The following is a 21,482-nucleotide window of genomic DNA, read 5'->3' as shown; positions in this document are numbered from 1 at the left end:
CAACTGTAACTGGTATGCTTCTAGCCGGATACCTGTGAGACATTTCCCTTGTGAGGAACTTTGTAAAAAAAACGAATGGTTCTCCAAAAATAGGGAATAAAAAAAAAAAAACTCACAGAAGCTGCTTCAGCAGGAAACAATGATGGTGCCTACTACCTCAGGCGCATGAAGTAAACTGTAAACTGAATTCTTGTTAACTTCGGTGGGGATTATGGGATGTGCCAACTCCTCACAGCGCTCTCTACATCCTATGATGAGCACGGTCCTGTCACAAATCAAGTGCTTAGACCCCTCTTACCCTACTCGGTGCTGCCGATTTACTGGTTGGTGCCTTTCTGCTGGCCAGTCAGGATTTCCTGTAGCTGCAGATCGGCAAAGCAAGCACACCACCATCTTGCCTGAAGTCATCTGAGTAGTTTCAGCTATTCAGTCTCTACGATGCACATGATTTGCACATCCAATATTATGCTAGAGCTCCCTATTTAAACTGCTCTCTGTCACCTGTCCATTGCCAGTACAACAAGACTCCAAGGACTCCTGGTCCCCAGTGACAGAAGCGGTTTCCAGATCCTGAGCTGCAATATCTATACCAGTTCTCTACGTTGTTTTATCTGAATGCAGTGTATTGAGCCCTTAATCAGCATTCACCATTCTGCAGCAAAGAGTTACCATCTGCTCACCTGTTGTAAACAGTGTGCTGTCTGGCTCCCACAGCAAGATCTGTGCATCAGCGAAGTCTGCTATACCAATACTCCTGCATGCAGTCTCACTCACCACGTACCATGTGTGTTTAGGGCTGGTTCTGACTGTCAAGTTGTTGTAGCTGCTATTGCAGACACAAATGTTGTAGTGTGTTATGGACTGATCTATCCTGTACTTATGAAGCACTCACTTGTACTAGGTTGTTCAAGTATGCCAGGTAGTATACTTAGTTAACCTAGATTTACTCTCATCTCCTATACTTCAGATAGGTGATACTGAATGAGGAGAAATATTATTCACCCTTCTAGTTTCATTCATTCTAGTGTAAGCCAGTTCTGCCCTGTGGCCCCAGGTCAAGGTACTCTACAGCATCAGAACATGACGTCTCCCAGATTGGTTGCAAAAGAAATGTATGTTAACTGCAGTCTTAGGGCTGATTGCGAGTTGAACATGGGTCTGTAACTCAATAGCTCAGGGTGCTTTACCTGGGGTAACAGAACGCACCAATCAACCCGCAGCTAACTGAATCTGCTCCTTAAACTTTTTAAACAAAGCTGCAAGGTAATCCTTAACAGAGTGTTACCTACAAGCTTTCTGTACTAACATATGTTTAGCTGTACTAAAAGAAAAATAATTGCACTGATTTAGCAAACTGTGAAACTATAGGTTATGTAAAGGGAATGAGACTGAAATGCCAGCGGCTGTTTAGCCGGTTCAAATCCCGACAGCGGATGCCCGATAAGATCAAGATCCCGACTGGGGCAGGTAAGTACCCTAACCCTCCCCTGTACCCCCCCCCAACCCTCCCTTAGTGGTGCCTAACCCTAACCTCCTCCCTTGTGCCTAACCCTAACCTACCCCCAGGGGTGCCTAACCCTAACCGCCCCTTACTGCTCCCTAAACCTATCCCTCACGTGGGGGTGCCTAACCTTAACCTCTCCCTGTGGGTGCCTATCCCTCCCCCCTAGGGGTGCCTAACCCTAATCTCCCCCCAAAACCTAACAATAACCCTTGCGGCTGCCGGTCACATGACATGACTACACTCCATGTAAAGAGGTTAAAATTAATTTGTGGCAGTGATATGGTGTGGTGTAGCCAGTTAAAAATTTAATTTGTTTGTTAGCACTGCTAGTGGCAGCAGTGCTTTCTGATCACATTTATTTACAGCAATAACCCTACAACAGAAATTACAGTATCAAACACATATCACTGGTTTTCATATTTTAACCACAGCTAAGAAAGTATGCCCCAGAAATCAGAGTGGAATAATTACATGAAACAAGACTGAAGAGGTACAGTGACCCTAACCTGAGCGATGTTGGCCTGCGATGCCAGCCGTATCATAATATCCAGCTTCTCCAATTTCACATAAATTGGATCATTGTATTTGACAAAGAACACCTTGATTTCTTGCTTCAAGATCTCTGGCCTGGTATGAGGAAAAGTGCAAGTGGTTAGTCATCTCCACCTTTACTAAAATGTAGAATAAAAATTACTAATATACCATACTGACCTACTTGCTTAATTTCTTAAATTGCAGCTACTATTTGCCCCAGATATCTAAATGCCTTCTCCCTTTAGATGCTGGGAAAAAGCAGCAAATACTGTATACAGCCACCATCCGTTTCTTTAACCAAAGCATTAATAACTCCCTGCAATATTCTATTACACTCATTGCTCTACCCCATCCTGTAGTCCTAAGAAGAAATCAGGCAGGGGTGCACACTATAACAGTCCCCAGCTAATGTGCATAAAAACCGAACCGTCAACATTAGAGAATCCTATAGCTGCACATCCAGTTATGTATCCGGTGTGACAACAGATGCTATTTTGGTAAAATGGGATAAAATTTAAAATCTAGATAGAAACTTACATAACTATCTTAACAAATCACCAAGAATAAAAAACTACTGCGCTTCTGATGAACTATTCTCAATCAAGACACTTATAGAAATGCATTTTCAGAAACATTATTTCTTTAAACACCCAAAAATGTAAAAACTTTCACATAATATTATTAAACTGTAACAACTGTGGTCAAATTAATGACAAAGGATTTAGATGATGATCCGTGAACACTTTGGACAGAATCTCTTTCCTGTCTTAAGCTGGGTACACACTATACAACTGTGCGACCAAGCGATGCGGCAACAGATGTAATGATACATCGTACAGACTGCATGATGAACCATGCGATGGCACAATGTATCGTTACATGCTCCATGTAACTACACTGCGTCATTCATTGCATCGTCCCATCTGACGTGCAGTACAGCAGATGGGACAATGCGATGGACAACCAGGAATGACTGATGTGACGCACACAAAATACGATGTGTACGATATATATTGTTTCGATCCACGACGTACTACACATCTTATAGTGTGTACCCAGCTTATGTCCACCCACACCTAAATCTAATAAACCATTACAGAAATAAGCACTTATGTGCCAGGACTTGATTACCTGTCCATTTAACATTAACCCTGTTAGGCTTGCAATCAGCTAGTGTTACACAATTTGGCATGATTCACCACTTGTCTGGCGTGGTCACATCATTTGTGACCACGTCAGGCCGTGTTACTTGACATGGTCGCAAACATTTTGACCGGAAGAAAACCTACAGCAGCAGCAAATGGCAGAGGGTCCTCGCGGCCTCTCTGCATCCTTGCACCCCCCTACCCCATGTCTGCCGTGCTGCCAATCACTGCCGATCGGGTAATGCGACAATAATCCCCACCAGGCAGCTGCAGAAAAGAGCAGCCGATGGGTAAATGTAAAGTCGCAATGGTCCAATGATTGATATTCCGATATATGGCCGGTCGATATTTTTCCATTAAATCGATATTAACGTTTTAACGTTATGTGTTTCAAAAAAAATAGTTTCTTAATAAAATCGTGTTGGATAAGTTTTAAATAGATACTCATGTCCTAATTCAATCATTAAAAATCCTTATACTGTCTGGGCGGTTTTTGGAAAAAATATTAACCACTAAGGCCAGGATCCAATTAGCCGTGATAAATTACCACGGCTAATTCGCTCGGCTGGGGCTATCCAATTAGCCCTGATGCCGGCAGTTATCGTGGATTTGGTTTTGCCTGCCTCCCGATCGCAGCAGTGAAAATACATAGGTCCATGTCTTTTCACGGATCCTGTGTGTTTTCGTGAAAAAAACAACGTTTTCGGAAGTAAAAAAAGGGGTTTTAATTGGATAGCATGAAATAACAACCAGCGAAAAAGACTCAAAAATCGTCGAAAAAACAAATAATTTTTTTGCATCTGAAAATTTGTCATGGCTTATTGGATACCGGCCTTAATTGGTTAAATAATTAGTCTTTTAGTGCTGAGCAACCAGCAGGCACTTGCAGACTTCTAAAAAGCATTTCTCTTTCGTCCAGGCTGGGGGACACTGGACCACAGGGTTGTAGGTGGGAAGGTGTGGATTTGGCACTAACGCTGAAATTGCTTTGTGGACAACTGCATGCAGGGGCTTTGTGTATGGACTGTCAGCTGGGGCCCACGTGTGCTCAGCCAGCTGGGGGAGCCAGCATGGGCTCAGGCTATGAGCCGTTCACTCTCTGACCTGGTGACGTTGCTCCGCCGTAGAGAGGAATTAGCTCAAGCAGCGCCTGTTTTGCCCTCACCGCCTGCTGTTGCAGAGGGTGGTTACCCAGGGTCCTAATCCTCCTTGGGTCCGTACCATGGAGCGCTTAGCGCTACGGGTCGAGAAAGTATCGGCATCTATGGAACGCTTCTTTGAGGAGTCTAAACTACGCACTACGCATAAGCGTCTTCCTCCATCCAGTGTCTTGTTGGAGTCAGACCCCGAGGGGGACAAAGAAAATGAAGAGGGGGAACTCCAAGAGGAGGTTCTGCCCGACAAGGAAGGTTCAGACTCTGCCTCAAGTCAGGGCGTAGAGGACCTTATTATGGCAGTACGACAGTATTTGGACTGTCCGGACCTTGACATCTCAGCTAGGGCGGAAGGGCCATTTAAGCGGAGGCGTAAGAGGGTCATTTGTTTCCCAGTGTCTCAGGATCTTTCAGATCTGGTAGAGGAAGCATGGAAGACCCCAGATAAAAAGTATGCTACTCCTCGTAAGTTTGCAGCCCTTTATCCCTTTCTACAGGAGCAGGTCGCTAAGTAGAAGCTGCCTCCAAGAGTGGATGCAGCTGTGGCTCATTTAGCAAAACACACGGCTCTGCCGGTCCAAGGGGTGGCCTCCTTTAAGGATCCGCTGGATAAAAAGTTGGAAGGATGCCTTAGGAGTATTTTTATGGGCGCTGGAGTGGTATTCGCCCATTACTGGCATCTGCATGGGTCTTTCCAGCCATGGAGACGTAGTCTGACAAATTAGTGGCAGGCATTGTCGGTGACTCATCCAGAGAGGACTTACTGGTACTGGCGGAACATATACGTGCGGCTGCAGACTGTGTGTGAGGCAGCACAAGATGGAGCGCAGATTTCCTCTAGAGTCTCAGCCACGGCAGTCGCGGCAAGCAGAGCACTCTGGCTTCGTGCTGGGAGGCGGACGCCGAATCTAAACGATCTTTAGAGTCTCTGCCTTTTGGTGGAAGCATCCTGTTTGGCTCTGAGCTTGATACTATCACATCCCTGGCGACAGGTGGAAAGAGCGCTTTCCTGCCGGTGGTGTCCCAGAAGCTAAAGGGCTCACGTTTCCGAGTCTTCCATTCTTCCTTTCGAGGAGGGGGGAACAGTTAGAGGTCAGGGGGCCCAAGGAGGTTCTTTTCCAAGTAGGGGTTCTGCCACCCGGGATAGATTCTCCGGCACATTCAGGCGCCCGAGTGCTAGGGCACCTGAGAAGCCGAGTACCTTACAGGATGTCAGCCCATCCGGTCTCAGGGAAGGTAGGGGGCAGTCTCCTTCTTTTCCGGGACAGGTGGGTAGCTTCGGGAGTAGTTGCCTGGGTAAGGGGTATTGTCTCCCGAGGTTATGTGATTGACCTAAGGGGGCCACCACCACAACATTTCTTCGCTACAGCATTACTCAGGGAGCCGGAGAAGAGACGGGCCTTAAACCAAGCTATCAGTTCCCTCTGTTCAGAAGGGGTTATAGCTCATGTTTCACAGTCTCAACAGGAACAGAGGTTTTACTCCAACCTGTTCCTAGTCCAGAAACCCAACGGCAGTTATCGGCCGATTTTGAATCTACGAGCCTTGAATGTGGGTGGATCGGTTTCGCATTGGAGTCGCTCCGATCAATGATCCAGGGTATGTCTGCAAACGAGTTTCTGGCGTCTATCGACATCAGAGATGCATATCTCCACATACCGATTTGGGCGGGGCATCAGTCTCTACTAAGGTTCACTGTCGGAAGAGCCCATTACCAGTTCCAGGCTCTTCAGTTCGGTTTGGCTACAGCTCCGCGGGTCTTTACAAAGATCATGGCAGCAATGGCAAGCTTACTGCATTCCGAGGGAATAACGGTCATTCCCTATTTGGACGATTTACTAGTAAAGGTGGATTCCGCTGCCCAATTTCAGCTCCACCTGGATCACACAATGCAGTTGTTACAGCTGTTACAGCATCATGGGTGGATACTGAATCTCGAGAAGAGTCACCTCAGGTCGTGCCAAGGTCTGACGTTTATGGGGTTGATCTTCGATATAGCACAGGAAATGGTTTTCTTGCCCGAGCCCAGGCCCTTCAGGACTTAGTCAGGAAAGTGCTGTCTGCCTCTTGGCCATCTGTTTGGGTGGGCATGAAGTTACTAGGCACGATGGTCTTTACCTTCGAGACCATCCAGTACGGCCGCTTCCATTCACGGATTCTCCAGTGGGAGATTCTCCGGAATTGGACGGGGCGCTCAGATGACCTTTCTTCTCAGATGTAGGCTATGTCAGACAGCACTCGTCAGTCACTTCACTGGTGGCTGATTACCGATCACCTTCTCCAGAATCGGTCCCTGGTTACTCCCAACTGGATTGTTGTCACCACAAACGCAAGTCTCAGAGGTTGGGGAGCGATGACTGAGAACCTCTGTCTCCAGGGGAGCTGGTCGTCATTGGAGATAGGTTTCCCAATAAATATGCTGGAGCTCTGAGCCAGTTATCTGGCACTGTGCGGGGCTCAGGCCCTCCTGGTGGGCTGACCAGTGAGGATGCAATCAGACAACGCCACGGCGGTGGCATATGTAAACCAACAGGGCGGAACCAAGAGCGCACTTGCCATGGCAGAGGCAAGTCTCATTCTCTCTTGAGTGGAGACGTTCCTCCCGGCAATTTCAGCAATCTTCATACCGGGGGTGGAGAATTGGGAGGCAGACTACCTCAGCAAGACTACTTTCCTGCCAGGGGAGTGGTCTCTCCACCCGGAGGTTTTCCCGCAGCTGGTCCAGAGATGGGGGCTGCCGGAGGTGGACCTGATGGTGTCTCGCCACAATTGCAAGGTCACTCGACTTTGTGCAAGGTCCAGAGATCTTTTGGCATTTGCAGTGGATGCCATGACAGTTCCCTGGAACTTCTGTCTGGCCTACATTTTTCCTCCAATTCCCATGTTACCAAGAGTACTCCGTCGACTCAGGGAGCAGCAGGTTTCAGTCATCCTAGTGGCTCCAAACTGGCCGCGTCAGTCGTGGTTCGCCATGGTTCTCAGGCTAGCCGCAGGTCCGGGTTGGAGTCTGCCTCTGCGACCAGATCTTCTGCTACAGAGGCCAGTCTGTCACGAGGTCCTACCTCAGTTGGCTTTAATGGCCTGGTTGTTGAAACCGGTCTCTTGAAGACCAGGGGTTTTCCTCTTCAGTCATCAGGACCTTGCTCCGAGCGTGGAAGCAAGTTTCGGCGCAGAACTACCACAGGGTTTGGAAAACCTATATTGTGTGGTGTGAACAGTGGGGAGTACATACTGCCCAGTTCCGCCTGCCAAGGTTTTTAGCATTTCTGCAGGGCAGTCTGGAAGCCGGCTTACGGCTTCAATCCTTGAAGGTACAGATTTCGGCTCTCTCCATTTACTTTCAGCAGCGTCTGGCTCTGCTCCCAGAGATGCTGACTTTTTACAGTGACGCCATGGGATTTGCCCCTGGTTCTGTCGGCTCTTAAACAGGCTCCGTTTGAGCCTTTGGAATCCGTGGACCTTCGGTTCGTAACGTGGAAAGTGTTTTTTCTTATGGCCATTGCCTCGGCTCGGCGGGTCTCGGAGTTGGGGGCCTTGTCCTGCAAACCACCTTTTCTTGTTTTCCATGACGATAGGACTGTTCTCAGGACGGTTCCTTAGTTTCAACCAAATGTGGTTTCATCTTTCCACTTAAACCAGGAGATTGTTTTTCCTGTTTTCTCACCTTAAGAGTCCTCAGCCAGGACAAAAGAGAAAATAGGATTTTTAGTACTTACCGTTGAATACTTCTGAGTCAAGCTGGGGGACACTGCGTTCCCTCCCTCACGCTCAGCTGTATTGAGTATGAGTTATGATTTTGGGTCGGATTAAAGTCAATTTCATTTTTTTTTTTGTTTCGGAGTGACAGTGTCACTGAGTATTGCTTCTCCTTACCAGGCACTTTTGAAGTTGTACTGAAGTCAGGGGTTGCAGAGGGGAGGAGTTATAGATTTCAGTGTTAGTGCCAAATCCATGCCTTCCCACGTACAACCCCATGGTCCAGTGTCCCCCAGCCTGACTCCGAGAAAAGGATTCAACGGTAAGTACCAAGAATCCTATTTTCTCTTTCGTCCTGGCTGAGGACTCTGAAGGTGAGAAAACAGGAAAAACAGAGAAAATAGGATTTTTGGTACTTACCCTTGAATCCTTTTCTCTGAGTCAGGCAGGGGGACACTGCATTCCCTCCCTCACGCTCAGCTGTATTGAGTACGAGTTATGATTTTGGATCAGATTGAACGCCAATTTCATTTTTTTTTTTTGTTTCGGAGTGACAGTGTCACTGAGTATTTCTTCTCCTTACCAGGCACTTTTGAAGTTGTACTGAAGTCAGGGGTTGCAGAGGGGAGGAGTTATAGATTTCAGTGTTAGTGCCAAATCCACACCTTCCCACCTACAACCCCATGGTCCAGTATCCCCCAGTCTGACTCAGAGAAAAGGATTCAACGGTAAGTACCGAAAATCCTATTATCTTTGAAAATTCATTTTTAATAAAAAAATGTAAAAAAAGTATTACATTTGTACAGTATTTGAGTTCCTACATTTTTCAGTTTAGCTATAACTACTTTTTATCCATCTCCAAAATTTCTATTTTGGTTCCCTTAAACCTTATACTGACACCTTGTTCAAACCATATAACTCCCCTTGTTCCATAACTGTTCCTTAATTGGCAAATACATTTATTTTGTTCACAATTCACCATACATCAAATAAATACCCCATATCCCCAATCTGATCTATTATATATTTGATAGTATTTCTTATTTGACTGCCTACTTTTAAGCTCCATGATTGTAGAGACAGAATTTCACTTTGCAGCTGATTACAATGAAATGGCCATATAAAATTACAGCAGTTTTAACCAATGAAACTGTAGGGATTTCACACAAAATTGAGAAACATTCATAATGAAACTACTCAGCTTGGAAAAGTGGATGTAGATATTTAAGTAGTCACATTGTTATAGTGCAAACAAGCCCAGGCCATCTGCCACCAAAGCTGGTTAAGAATCTTGGGAATGGGCCAGGCCCCCATTTTTAAAATCATTATACAGGAAACAAACAGTGCACCAGCCCTCCTATGAGTCATTGTATTTTGAAGAGTGACACACGTAGGAGGAGTGGCAAGTACTGCCACGGATTAGAGATCGACAACAATACACCCAGTGGATGCACTATGTATTGCAGCTTGTCAGGTGAGTGACAACATAGGGCAAGAACTTCTCAAAATAAGTCTGGCAAAACAAAAGTTCTTGGGGTAGATGTGCTAAGCTTTGGAAAGAGATAAAGTGGAAAGATAAAGAGACGGCAGACCGACGGCATAATATATCTGGTGGTCTGTGCACACTGCATGATCTGATCCCCCCCCCTCCCCACAACCAGAGCTTTGGTTTTAGCCATACACAGCAGATCAGATGCTACCAATGACTCACACGAACGCGCAATAGTGCGGACACTGAGCGATGTGGTCAATATATCCTTCTGACCTGTGTCGGAACTAAATATCGCTTAGTGTGTATCCAGCTTTGGGGGCTGATTTGTTGGTACTTTATCTCTCTACAAGACTTAGTACATCTACCCCTTGTCTGTTAAAAGAAAACACATCGGTAGCAGTGTAACTGCTGTTAATGGTCACCAAGACTTGTTTATGGAGAAGAGACCTCAGTGTATTACATTACGAGAAGTTCTATATGGCTTACAGAACAATTATTTTCATTCTACTTAACCTACAACACCACAATTGAAAATTTGCTAGAAACACAAGGATAATGGTGCATACACACGATCAGATTTTTTCTTCAGATATGGACGATAACGATTTAAAAATCGTTCAGTCGTTCATATCTGAAGGAAAATCGTTCATATCTGACATGCCTGAACGATGGACGATCAACGATGCGCGTTCCCGTTTGTCAGATAACGATATCTGACATCTGATGGGTTTGCAGTCAGACTTGGACGATTCCATTCATTTTAATGCAGTCAAAAATCGTTCAATCGTTCAAATCGTTCAAAACTTAAGAGTAAATTAACTGGTCATGGACAATTTACCACAGTGCAAATCAATGACGTGGTAACACATGGAATATCACTAGGAATGACTAGACATTTGTTGCCATCATTAACAGAACATCATCAACAAATACACAAAGAAACATTAATCAAGTAATAAAAATGCATATACTAGAAGCCCAATATGTTTTTTCCTTGAAGGATTGTTAAGCATGAAACAGAAGTTGCCTTACATAAATGCACTACTTGGTAAATTTCCATATAAAAGTTAGAGGCGCTTATCAGAAGTGAAGTAATATCAGATATGATCTTGACTTGCATGGTTGATATGACTTAAACCAAGGTGTTTCCTTTTATTTCTTTAATGACATTTTACACATCAGTTATCTAATAGTGTAGCATCCTTGCTAATGTGTCATGTCCAGAAACCAGAAGAGCCATAATGACAGACACTGCTGGCTTGCTGACATGAAGTTAGTGAGCATGTGCAACACACTTGAAAGAAGGCAGGGGTTGAAGAAATTGACTAGGAATAAGTGAATATAATGGGAATAACATATTATAGAACGTAAAGATACTAGGGGGTAAATTTACTAAGGTGAGTTTTTAGAAGTGGAGATGTTGCCCATACCAACCAATAAGATTCTAGCTATTATCTTCTAGAATGTGCTAGTTAAATGTTAAGTAGAATCTGATTGGTTGATATGGGCAACATCTCCACTTCTAAAAACTCTCACCTTAGTAAATTTACCCCTAGAAGTTACCTAGGAGTTCTGTGACGATAACAGAGCATATGGCTATTGGTCATAAAAGTCCAAGGTGAACTTCAATATCCTTTTTCCTTAAAAAGAGTTTTGTTTGTTTTATTTTACTTTCGCTGACATTTATACATTCCATCACTGAAAACTTTCACAATTACAAAATGTTACCTCACTACTCTACAAATATGCATTATACTTTCAGGAATCACTTATCAACTTGCTCCTTACCTAAAATGCCAGCAGAGCTGCCATGTGAATGGAAACTTTTAGTTCGCAATGGCTAACAACGGAAAACTATGCTTTGCACAAGACATCTGCAAGCTAATCTCAAACATCGGACATATTTTCAATGTATGTAAATTCTAATTAAAACATTTCAGATCATAAAATGTATATACTGGGATTAGGGACTACTAAAATGACACAAAATAAAATATTCTTTCTTATTTACCTTTTTTGGACAATAAGGTTGATGTTTCTTAGAGCCACATATTGGACTTCAGGCTCCCCGGAAAGCAGGGTGACCAAAGGAGGTGCCAACTTTTTAAGAAGCATGGTGTAATAGTCAGAGTCTTTGGGCAGCAGCTCCAGGAACTTCATGAGGACTTTAACAGCAGACAGGACTACAGCAGAGTTGGCATGTGACAGACGAGGAGTGACGCGCTCGCATATACTGTGCAAAGGAAAAATGGGGTTACCCAGGCATACTTGGGAGAACCACACAGACTGGAAATGTATAACGGCACATATACCTGTTGACCAAGCTCAGGAATTGTAAGCCCAATTAAAAGATGCCCTTACCTTTGTGCCTCCCTTTCATCCTTAGGATTGTAGTTTGACAGACAGTCCAAAATAAAGATCTGACCCCACTCAGTGCATTCGTTCAGGGCAGTCAGCAGTTTGTTGATGTTTTGCGGATTCAGGTCAAGCAGGTTACTACTAGGGTGAGACTCGCTGATTTCAGAGAGAGCGGCCACTGCATTGGCTACCACCTAGTTAGAGGAGAGAATTATTTAACACAGAGAAAATGAATGCTCAGGCCTTTGTGAAAAAACAATATATGCCAGGCAGTAATGGACAATTAAACACTGACAGGTTCATATAGCATTGGACACATTTTAAGAAAATATAAACATACCATCCATATAAGTTTATTTTTTGTGTGGTGATCAACTAGCGTTGCACTGAAAATCTTTCTAGTAATAGTTGAATATCCTATGTGGTACTGTGTTCGGTAATATCAGTGATCATGATTTAACTACCTGTTGCATAGCGCCAGGGAATTTATAAATTTCTTTTTACAATTTATATAAAAATTGCAAGTGTGTCTGGGAAAAAAAAAACGATGCCATGCGTATGCTGAGCCTCAGTAGCTACGTCCAGCTCTGCAACAGTACCATATACACCAGTCTTACTCCAAGAGGAACCAGAAACATATGTGGCCTGGTTTATTCCGGAAAAATAGTTGTATATGCTCCAGGTTTATTCTGGGAGAAACCAGTAGTGTATATGTCAAGTTTACTGTGGTAGCATACGCGCTAGGTTTATTCCAGGAGACAACAGTGACATAGGTGATTGATTTAGGTCAGGAGTAACAAAAGCATAGCGAAGTTTGAAAATGTTAGTAGTAGATATCACATTAGCCAATTTGTACACATAATACTGTAACAAAAGTGTCTGGTCTGGGTGCAAAATTCACATTTGCAATATGAAATAAAAATAAATACAGACACACATACAAAATAAAAGTACAAGTAAAATACAAACATATGCTGTTCTCTCTTTTAGAAATCAAATGGGACTATTCTCAACTATGGCAGTGTGAATGCAAATGTTAAATTAACAAACATGGCTGTAACTTCATATAGTACAGCAGCCAAGTTAATGACATATACAATACTAGTATATCGGACCGGGCACGTGCCAGGCCACCTTGGGTTGCCACCCGTCCTCATCTTTCAGCTGCTCCACCCCCTGCATGCTACAGTTGCACACCCTGTTGTCCTATCCAGCTCCACTAAAAACCTCCGTTACCCCCACACTCTGCTCCCATTGTGCTCGACCTAAGCTTGACATAGAAAAAGAAAAAAAACTGTTGCACAGGAAAATATTAGTAAATAGTATGAGAGAGGTTCCCCTAATAATAATGATCATCAATCCTAGTAACAGTTGGGGGTGCTACCACAGATCCAAGATATACATATAAAATGAGTCATTTTAACAATATAATAAAGATGAGATTTTAATTTATGTGCACCATTTACAGATCCCTTCTCCCTTCCTCTTCCAATACTCGACCTAAGCTTGTAAGATCCTCCCTACCCTTTTTACCTAAGCATAGAGAATCATAGGAACAAGATGCAAACAAATCTGCATAAGGATGCAAGCGCAAGTCTTTTTGGTGAACACGTGCAGCACAGAAATGTGTATTTTACACTAACAAAAAATGCATAGCTCCAACTCTACATAAGCTCCTGAGTTTGAACATTTATTTCAACAAAGGGAGATTAAATCCACCGGTAGAGGAAGAGGTAAAGGAATGTCATATACTGTACGTGTACAGTATTGTTGCTGTCAAAATTCATTGCTCAAAGAAGAAGCATAGCTACCAATGTGCATCAGTAACTGTTAACCATATATTCTAGTACAGATTGGTCCAGTAGAAAGGTGTGAAATTATACAGCACAAACATCTCTACTACTACTTACACTTTGTAAAATAGATTTTATTCCCACACAACATGAAAGTGGGCATTTGGTTTTTCTCCCTTTTAGTTGACCAATCTGGGAATACTAACAAATACAGGTGTAATCTCCTTACTGTCTCCTTTCTACAAGGAGTTCAGTGCCTGAAAATATATTTTAGTTGTAAGCACCAGCAGCCTGGGTTATAGTTTGCCCATATTTCTACATGGCATACCTCACAACTTTGGCACACATAAGCGTCACAAGACCAAGCTGGAGGCCTTAGGTGCCCCGTATCCATCCCTAAAAAACCTGCTATTCATTGCTTGCGGACCCAGATATGGTCAGAGGCAGTGAACGGGGCAAACATCCAAACTTTATGAGCTGCGGGACAATTTTTATCTAGAATGTGACACAGCTGTCAAATTGGGATGGACATGCCAAAATCAGGACAGTTGAGAGGTACGGTATATAGTGTTTAATTTGTGTTGTTGTTCATGTTCTACATAGTATTGTATGTTCTCCCTAATACTACAGTAGCAGGGAAAGCTTCATTCTTAAATGACTAGAATGCCTGCAGAATCTGTCTTCATTTTCTGCATAATGAGACTGGCATAAGGGATATACTGCCAGTAAAGGAGTGTAAGGGAACATTAATAATAATAATGTAAGTGAAAAGTAAATGTCTATAAATGTCTTGAATGTCTCATAGGCCATTTAGAACAGTAAGCGGTGTATAATATGAACAAAATTGCTGAATTATTGAATGACTATGTATTATAGGTTTTACTTTGGAACCAATCATTAATACAAATATAATATGGTTATAGATGTAACAAACCTAACCTTGTGTGCTATTCAACACTCTACTTACCATATTACATCTTCTTAAAAGTAAAGTACATAGAGTGGAATGTTTAAATAATAAACATAATAGAAACACATAATAAAGACATCAATAACACTTTTTTGGTAAGATGTTCGGCTTGAGTGTATAACACAGACAGTTTAAAGTCTGACCATTGGTATCTCAGAAAACAGAACTCTGGAGCAAGGGAGTGAACAGCGGGCTTAGAAAGACACCATAATTATATCTCCATACTTCAGTGTGACAAATGGAAAAGACGCGGTAACCAAGCATAGCGGCAGCTGATTTTGAACACTACACGCTTATAAAGTCAATTACATGCATATGTGATATCTTCGGGCTTTAAAGTAAAATTCCTCGAGAATACTGGTCTTTAGATTGGTATTTTTATACTATGTGCTGCAGAAATGGCAATCTGGATCTGTGACTGTTTACGCGTATACTAAAAGTATGCAGTGGAGAGTCAGAAACTACATAGAGACACATGGACAATTTTAGGGACAAAGGCTGCTTTATAACCAATATTTATTCTGCAATGCCACAAAGGCTAATAACAACAATAGACCATAATGGCTGAAACATTCACTGAATGCTGTCCACTAGCACGACTGTCCATGAAAATACTTCTAACCTTAGTTACAATAAATCTAACAATGTATCAATTTAAAATTACCAAGACAATACGTAGAGCAGCGGTCAGCTGAACTAACTTCAGTGTTCTCCCCAGAAAATTTTGCCAGCCGGGTGGCATCAAGTAGTAGCCTGGTGGGGGCCTTCACAATAATGAAATGCTGAAATCCTGACCTTTTATTGATTTAAACCAAAGAGTAACATTTTATATATTAACTCTTCTATTCTTCTGAGAGGTCCAGTTGTCACCAGCTTTTTCATAATCAAAATCTGTAGGATCTAGTTCCTCTATTGAAATCAGGATCAGATTATTTAGTGTGTTTTCTTTCATGCCAATCCTTAAGTTCAAATACGTTATAGAGTAAAAAATCCTCTGACTGGTAAGCTATATATATATATATATATATATATATATATATATATATATATATATATATATATATATATATATATATAGCATAGGATCCGGCACTCCCTGTATATAAAGGGTACTTAGCTGGTTGCCTGCATGAATATCGAATGTTCATAAGACCCTCAGTGATGTGGCACTCCAAGCAAATAAACACACCATAGACATGGCTGAGAAAAGTCAACGTTTCAATACCTAGAACAGCGGTATTTTCATCAGGACATACATACATATACACAAAACATCCTACCTTATAAGTGCTCACTTGAGTGACTAAACAGCCTCACCGGAGCAGGGACCCACACCCGCCCGGCGGCGCTGACCAGTGACGTCACAGCGTCACATGACTCTACTAAGCAAGTGCCATCACCATGGTGACTTATAAACAAGCTAGCGCAGTCTGCATTACAGTACTGTGCGATTAACATAAACATAGGCAAATAGCATATAATGTCTCATATAACAGGAAAATATTAACAACATGTCTACAAATTTAGCTAAGATATTAAACACACTTTTTTGAGGATAATATGATTCCACATGCATAATGAAATGGTATTCAAGTTAACAAAAACATGTTCCGTGTGTCTCTCCGGCTTGGTTCCTTGGTAGCCTTGCTGTTCAACTCCGTGACCGCGATACTTCCGGGTATGGGTCTCGCGGTATTGGAAGCAGTGTAGTCAGACTACTGCTTCCAATACCGCGAGACGCATACCCGGAAGTATCGCGGCCACGGAGTTGAACAGCGAGGCTACCAAGGAACCAAGCCGGAGAGACACACGTCTGTGCACTCCGGGATACGGAACCTAGGAAGAAGCCAGGACGATCTGCCCAGCACCCAACCCCCACTTCAATTCTCAGGGCTCCGGACGAAGACAAGTGAAGAAGGTGAGGACACTGCGCTCCAGAAGACTACTGTGGGTAAGTAGGGTACCTGGGGTCACGGGACGCCGCACCTCGAGGCCCTGCTCACCATTGGGACATACTAAACTGGAAGTGACTATCATTGCATCAGTGACCCATATTGAACAAGTGGTTGCATTTTATAGATTTGGGACATACTAAACTGCAAGTGACTATCATTGCATCAGTGACCCATATTGAACAAGTGGTTGCATTTTCCAGATTTGTACCACAACATCTCACACCCATCAGTGCATTCGATAGATGCATTTAACAAACCCACAATAACTAAACGGGTTTTGTGGAACTCAAAGCACTTTTTTCTTTTTCTTTATATATAATATTTTTTTGTTTTTCATATCCCAAAATTTTCTTCTGTTTGCCAATCAGAGTACTTGTAGTTATATATTTTCCATCCCCTCTATATACATTATTGATTTTTTCTTTATTTAGATCTTGTTCTTACTGGTGTCTTAGTTTGTCTTGTCTCTGTCTTATATGTCTATATGTGTACATGTATTGACATACTTTGTATCATACATCTGTAACATTAAGTTTCACTCAACAAGTAAATTGTCTTGTATAGTAGATTTACTGTTTATTGTATTCATTGCGACATTATCAACTATAGAATACTATCACCTGTGATTGAGCGCGGGCTATTTCTACTGCAATTCTATTAACAAAAGAGATAAGGTTCCTCTTCAGCTCCTGCTGCCATCTCAGGTTACAAGTGAGTGAGCGCTTACTCACTATTTACTATCTAGGAACTCCCGAGGTGCATAACCTCTCGGTCGACACCATTGGAAGAACGTATGCCACACACGATGGTATAGTCTTGCAGAAGATGGTTTCCGAGCTCTCAGCATAGTACGTACTACAGAGCTGGAAAACCCCCTGGATCTTAACATGGCCGTCTCAACAGCCACGCCGTCAAAGACAGCCGAGTCAGGTCCGGGTGAAGACTTCGGGTTCCTCCTTGCCGATTTATGTAGGCCACGGTGGTGGCGTTGTCCGACTGGACCTGCACGGGATGACCCTGGAGAACCCGATGGGACTGCTGGAGAGCATTGAAAACGGCGCGGAGTTCCAAGATGTTTATCGGAAGCTCCTTTTCCGCCTCAGTCCATCTGCCCTGGAACAAGTGTGGACCCGAGACCGCTCCCCAGCCCCGAAGACTGGCGTCCGTCGTCAATAGGACCCAGTTCGCCACCCAAAACGGACGACCCTTCTTGAGATGGGTCGTCTGCAACCACCAGGCAAGGGACAGGCACCTCCGGAGTGAGCACCATCGTCTGGGACTTGAGACTCTGAGGCAGTCCATTCCATTTGGACAGGATCAATTGCTGCAGAGGTCTGGAGTGAAACTGGGCATATTCCACCATGTCGAATACGGACACCATGGAGCCCAGTAACCTCATTTCCGAGTGAAGAGACACACTGCGACTCTGCAGACAACTGCGCACCCTCAACTGCAAGGCAGAGATCTTTTCCCCGTCACAAAGATCCTCTGCTGACTGGAGTCCAACAAGGCTCCGAGGTGCAGAATCTTCTGAGACGGGATCAGGGTGGACTTTTGCCAGTTTATCAACCAGCCATGCCGTTGCAGTACTGCAATCGTCAGGTCCAAATGGTGTAGAAGGAGCTCCGGAGATCCTGCCACCAACAGAAGGTCGTTTAGGTACGGCAACATACGGACTCCCGACAGCCGCAGGGAAGCCGCCATGACCGCCATAACCTTGGTGAACACACGTGGTGCTGTCGCCAGGCCAAAAGGTAACGCCCGGAACTGGAAGTGATCGTTGCGGATTGCAAACCTGAGGAATTGTTGATGGCGCGAAAGAATAGGGTCATGCAGGTAAGCGTCCTGTATGTCCAACGACACCATGTAATCCCCAGGTTCCAGCGCCAGAATGATGGACCGTAGGGTCTCCATCCGAAACCTCGGCACCCGCAAGGACTTGTTGAGTGCTTTGAGGTTAAGGATCGGACGGTACGACCCATTGGGTTTCTGCACCAAAAACAGATTGGAATAGAAACCCAGGCCCCTCTGGGAGAAAGGAACAGGCACTATAACTCCAGCCTGGAGCATAGTGTGCAAAACCTTCTGCAGTTCCGTGGCTTTGTTCCGGTCTGATGGAAGACCCATGGTGAAGAATCGGGATGGGGGCCTGTGCCGAAAGGAGAGGGCATACCCGTGAGAAACCACCTCGTGAACCCAACTGTCTGTCGTGGTTACCGACCAACACTGGGCGAACCGTAGCAGGCGGTCTCCCACTCTGGGATCCCCCAAAGGGATACCCGGACCGTCAGGTTTGTCATCGGACTTAGGGGCCGGACGTCTGGTACTCCAGGCCTGCTTCCGGGGCTTGGCCGATTTCTTGGGGCCAGCCTGTCGGGGAAAGGACTGTGCTTTAGGCCTACCCTTTGCCCTGTAAGGCCGAAAGGACGACGTACCTGAACTGGAAGGAACTGCAGCAGATGGGAGACATGCCGATTTGGCTGCCGCCAGCGTGGCTACAATTTTGTCCAGATCCGGACCAAATAGGACTTCTCCATTAAAAGGCAAAGCTTCCAAACCCTTTTTGGAATCAGCGTCCGCCTTGCAAGATCACAACCATAAGGTGCAACGAGCCGCCACAGCTGCCGAAGAAACCCAAGAAGTCAGGGTACTGATATCTAAAGCCGCTTCATTAATGTAAGTGGCCGAATCCCGGAGATTGCCTATCAACTCGGTCTGTTCAGCCAAACAGTCGGAATCGAAAGACGCCTCCAAACTATCAGCCCAGCGCTCCATAGCTCTGGCTATCCAACAAATGGCCATAACCGGCCTGGCTGCCCCCCCCTCCCCGCGAGGGAATAAACGGACTTCAGGCAGATTTCCACCTTACGGTCCGTGGCATCCTTTAAGGAGGACATGGAGGGCATGGGCAACGTGGCACTTCGGACCAGGTGTGTCACATGAGAATCCACCTGTGGCGGGGATTCCCACTTAGCAAAATAATTGTCCGCAAACGGATAAGCCACTGCTAAACATTTTTGAGGCTGATACTGTTTGCCAGGATGTTTCCACGCTTCCTCTAAGTGGTCCACCAATTGACCCGAAAGAGGAAAGTGGCGTCACCCTTAACATCCTTGAAAAAGGCATATTTGGATTTTGATACCGGAGGTTCATCATCCTCAATAACTAAAGCTGTGCGGACTGCACGAATAAGGCCAGGTATATAAACCTTAGACTTCGCGTCCGACTCTTTAGTACGGAGAGGTTCTTGGTCCGAAAGATCCAGAATCTCCCCATCATCGGTCGTCCCCTCGCCATCCTCATAAGGAGTGGACAGAGACGCCACCGGCCGCTTGTGAGGCTGCAACACAGACTCCTCTCGTAACACGTCTGACAAATGCTGCACAGAACTTGTCAGAGAATTAACCCACGCAGGCTCCTGAGAGACCTGAGGAGGGGAAATAGGGAGACTGTGGGGTACCATCTGTTGTCTCGGGAACCCCTGCATGGGTGACGACACCACTGACTGCTGGGACAATCCCATCTGAGGGAACGCAGGTTGCGGAGCTAACTGGCCCATTAGGGTTGTAAGCGCTTTAGCGAAACAAGCCCAGGGCGGTTCCTGTACCGGAGCCGTGACAGTAATTGGCCGCGTCAATAAATAACACTGCCGACATAGCCCCTCCGCGCTACCCTCCCCCTCCACTATAGGTACCTTACACGTAGTACACAGAAGCTGGAGAGGAAAATCACTCTCAGACATGATGGCAAGTATGTGACCCCTCTCACTGATACTCGTTAGTATAGTGGGAGAACCACCCTGCAATCACCGCACCGCAAAGGCTTTAGCAGAAGAAGAGCAGGGACAGTGAAAAGGCTGACAGTAGAAAGTGAAATTACAGGCAGCAGACGCTAGCAGCAGTCACATACAATGCAAAGAAATCAATCCCTGCACTATCAGCGCTGATCCTCAACTACGCAGACACAGGGCCTGGTAGGACACAGCGCTGCATACACAGACCTGTTCCAACGGAGGAAAGGTATGCCAGGGGACCCAGACCACGATGCCACCGATCAGCAGCTTTCAGCAGCGTTCACCATGCTTCCATAAAGATGGCCACCGAGGAGCAGAGAGGAGGCCGGCCTGGGGGAGGAGCGCTGCCACAGGGCCAATCGGCAGGTGCAGAGAGGGCTGTGTGCAGCAGGGGAGGCGCCGGCTGTGTACAGGGAAGGCGCGCTCCCCTGGCATGCAATTAACCCCTGGGACGCCGCAGCGCTACCACTCAGCTGCGATCTGCTGTCCCAGGGGGGTAGTGGACCACGCTGCAGCCAGTCCCCAGGGAGCCCCCTGCCTGGGGACTCCGGACCATGTTCCAACGGGGACCCACCGCGGGACCCCGCTGCTTACCTGCTGTCCCCCTTAAATCCGGCCATGGTCCCAAACATCTGGGGTCACCGCTAGCTGTGACCCCAGATGCCTACCAGCATCCCCGCATCAGTACCGGCATTCTGGTACCGGCGGGGGTGTAGGGAAGACAGCATGGACGTCAAGAATGACTGTCCATGCTGTACCTCCAGATGTGCAGCCACAGCTGCCTTGTAGAAAACTTCAGGGGCTATCCTTAGCCCCCTTCTAAACAGGTGCATCCGACTCCGAGCCGGGCACCAACGAAACGGAGATGCCTTGGCTCGTGGGCGGGGTATAGGAGGGGGACCCTAGTGCATCCTGGGAGGCTGAAAACTTAACTCTATGGCGCCCGATGCCTGTCGTCATCACCTATACCCCAAGGTATCCTGTGGATACCCTATGGACCCTGAAAGATAAAGAGGCATTAACATAGGGAATCAATTTAGAAGGGTACGAATACTCCTAATAAAAGTGTTTGGGGTAATTAAGTAGTT

At 45.2% G+C, this 21,482-nt stretch overlaps 1 protein-coding gene and 1 pseudogene across 2 annotated transcripts in view; one reads left to right on the top strand and one right to left on the bottom strand.

Moving 5' to 3' along the window:
* AP2B1 (adaptor related protein complex 2 subunit beta 1) overlaps positions 1-21,482 on the bottom strand; it is a 143,301-nt gene that overhangs the window by 65,345 nt on the left and 56,474 nt on the right. For both annotated transcript variants that reach the window (XM_088446385.1, XM_088446386.1), the window contains exons 6-8: positions 11,887-12,077; positions 11,537-11,758; positions 2,011-2,131 (exon numbers count right to left, since the gene is read on the bottom strand). In XM_088446385.1, the coding sequence (XP_088302511.1) occupies positions 2,011-2,131; positions 11,537-11,758; positions 11,887-12,077 (534 nt within the window). The remainder of the gene's footprint in view (positions 1-2,010; positions 2,132-11,536; positions 11,759-11,886; positions 12,078-21,482) is intronic.
* Positions 6,445-7,762, top strand: LOC148506744 (uncharacterized; annotated as a pseudogene).

This window comes from Taudactylus pleione, unplaced genomic scaffold (assembly GCF_031769625.1).
Source record: "Taudactylus pleione unplaced genomic scaffold, aTauple2 ptg000397bl, whole genome shotgun sequence".
Taxonomy (NCBI): Eukaryota; Metazoa; Chordata; class Amphibia; order Anura; family Myobatrachidae; genus Taudactylus; species Taudactylus pleione.
This window is presented reverse-complemented; position numbering and strand designations above follow the sequence as displayed.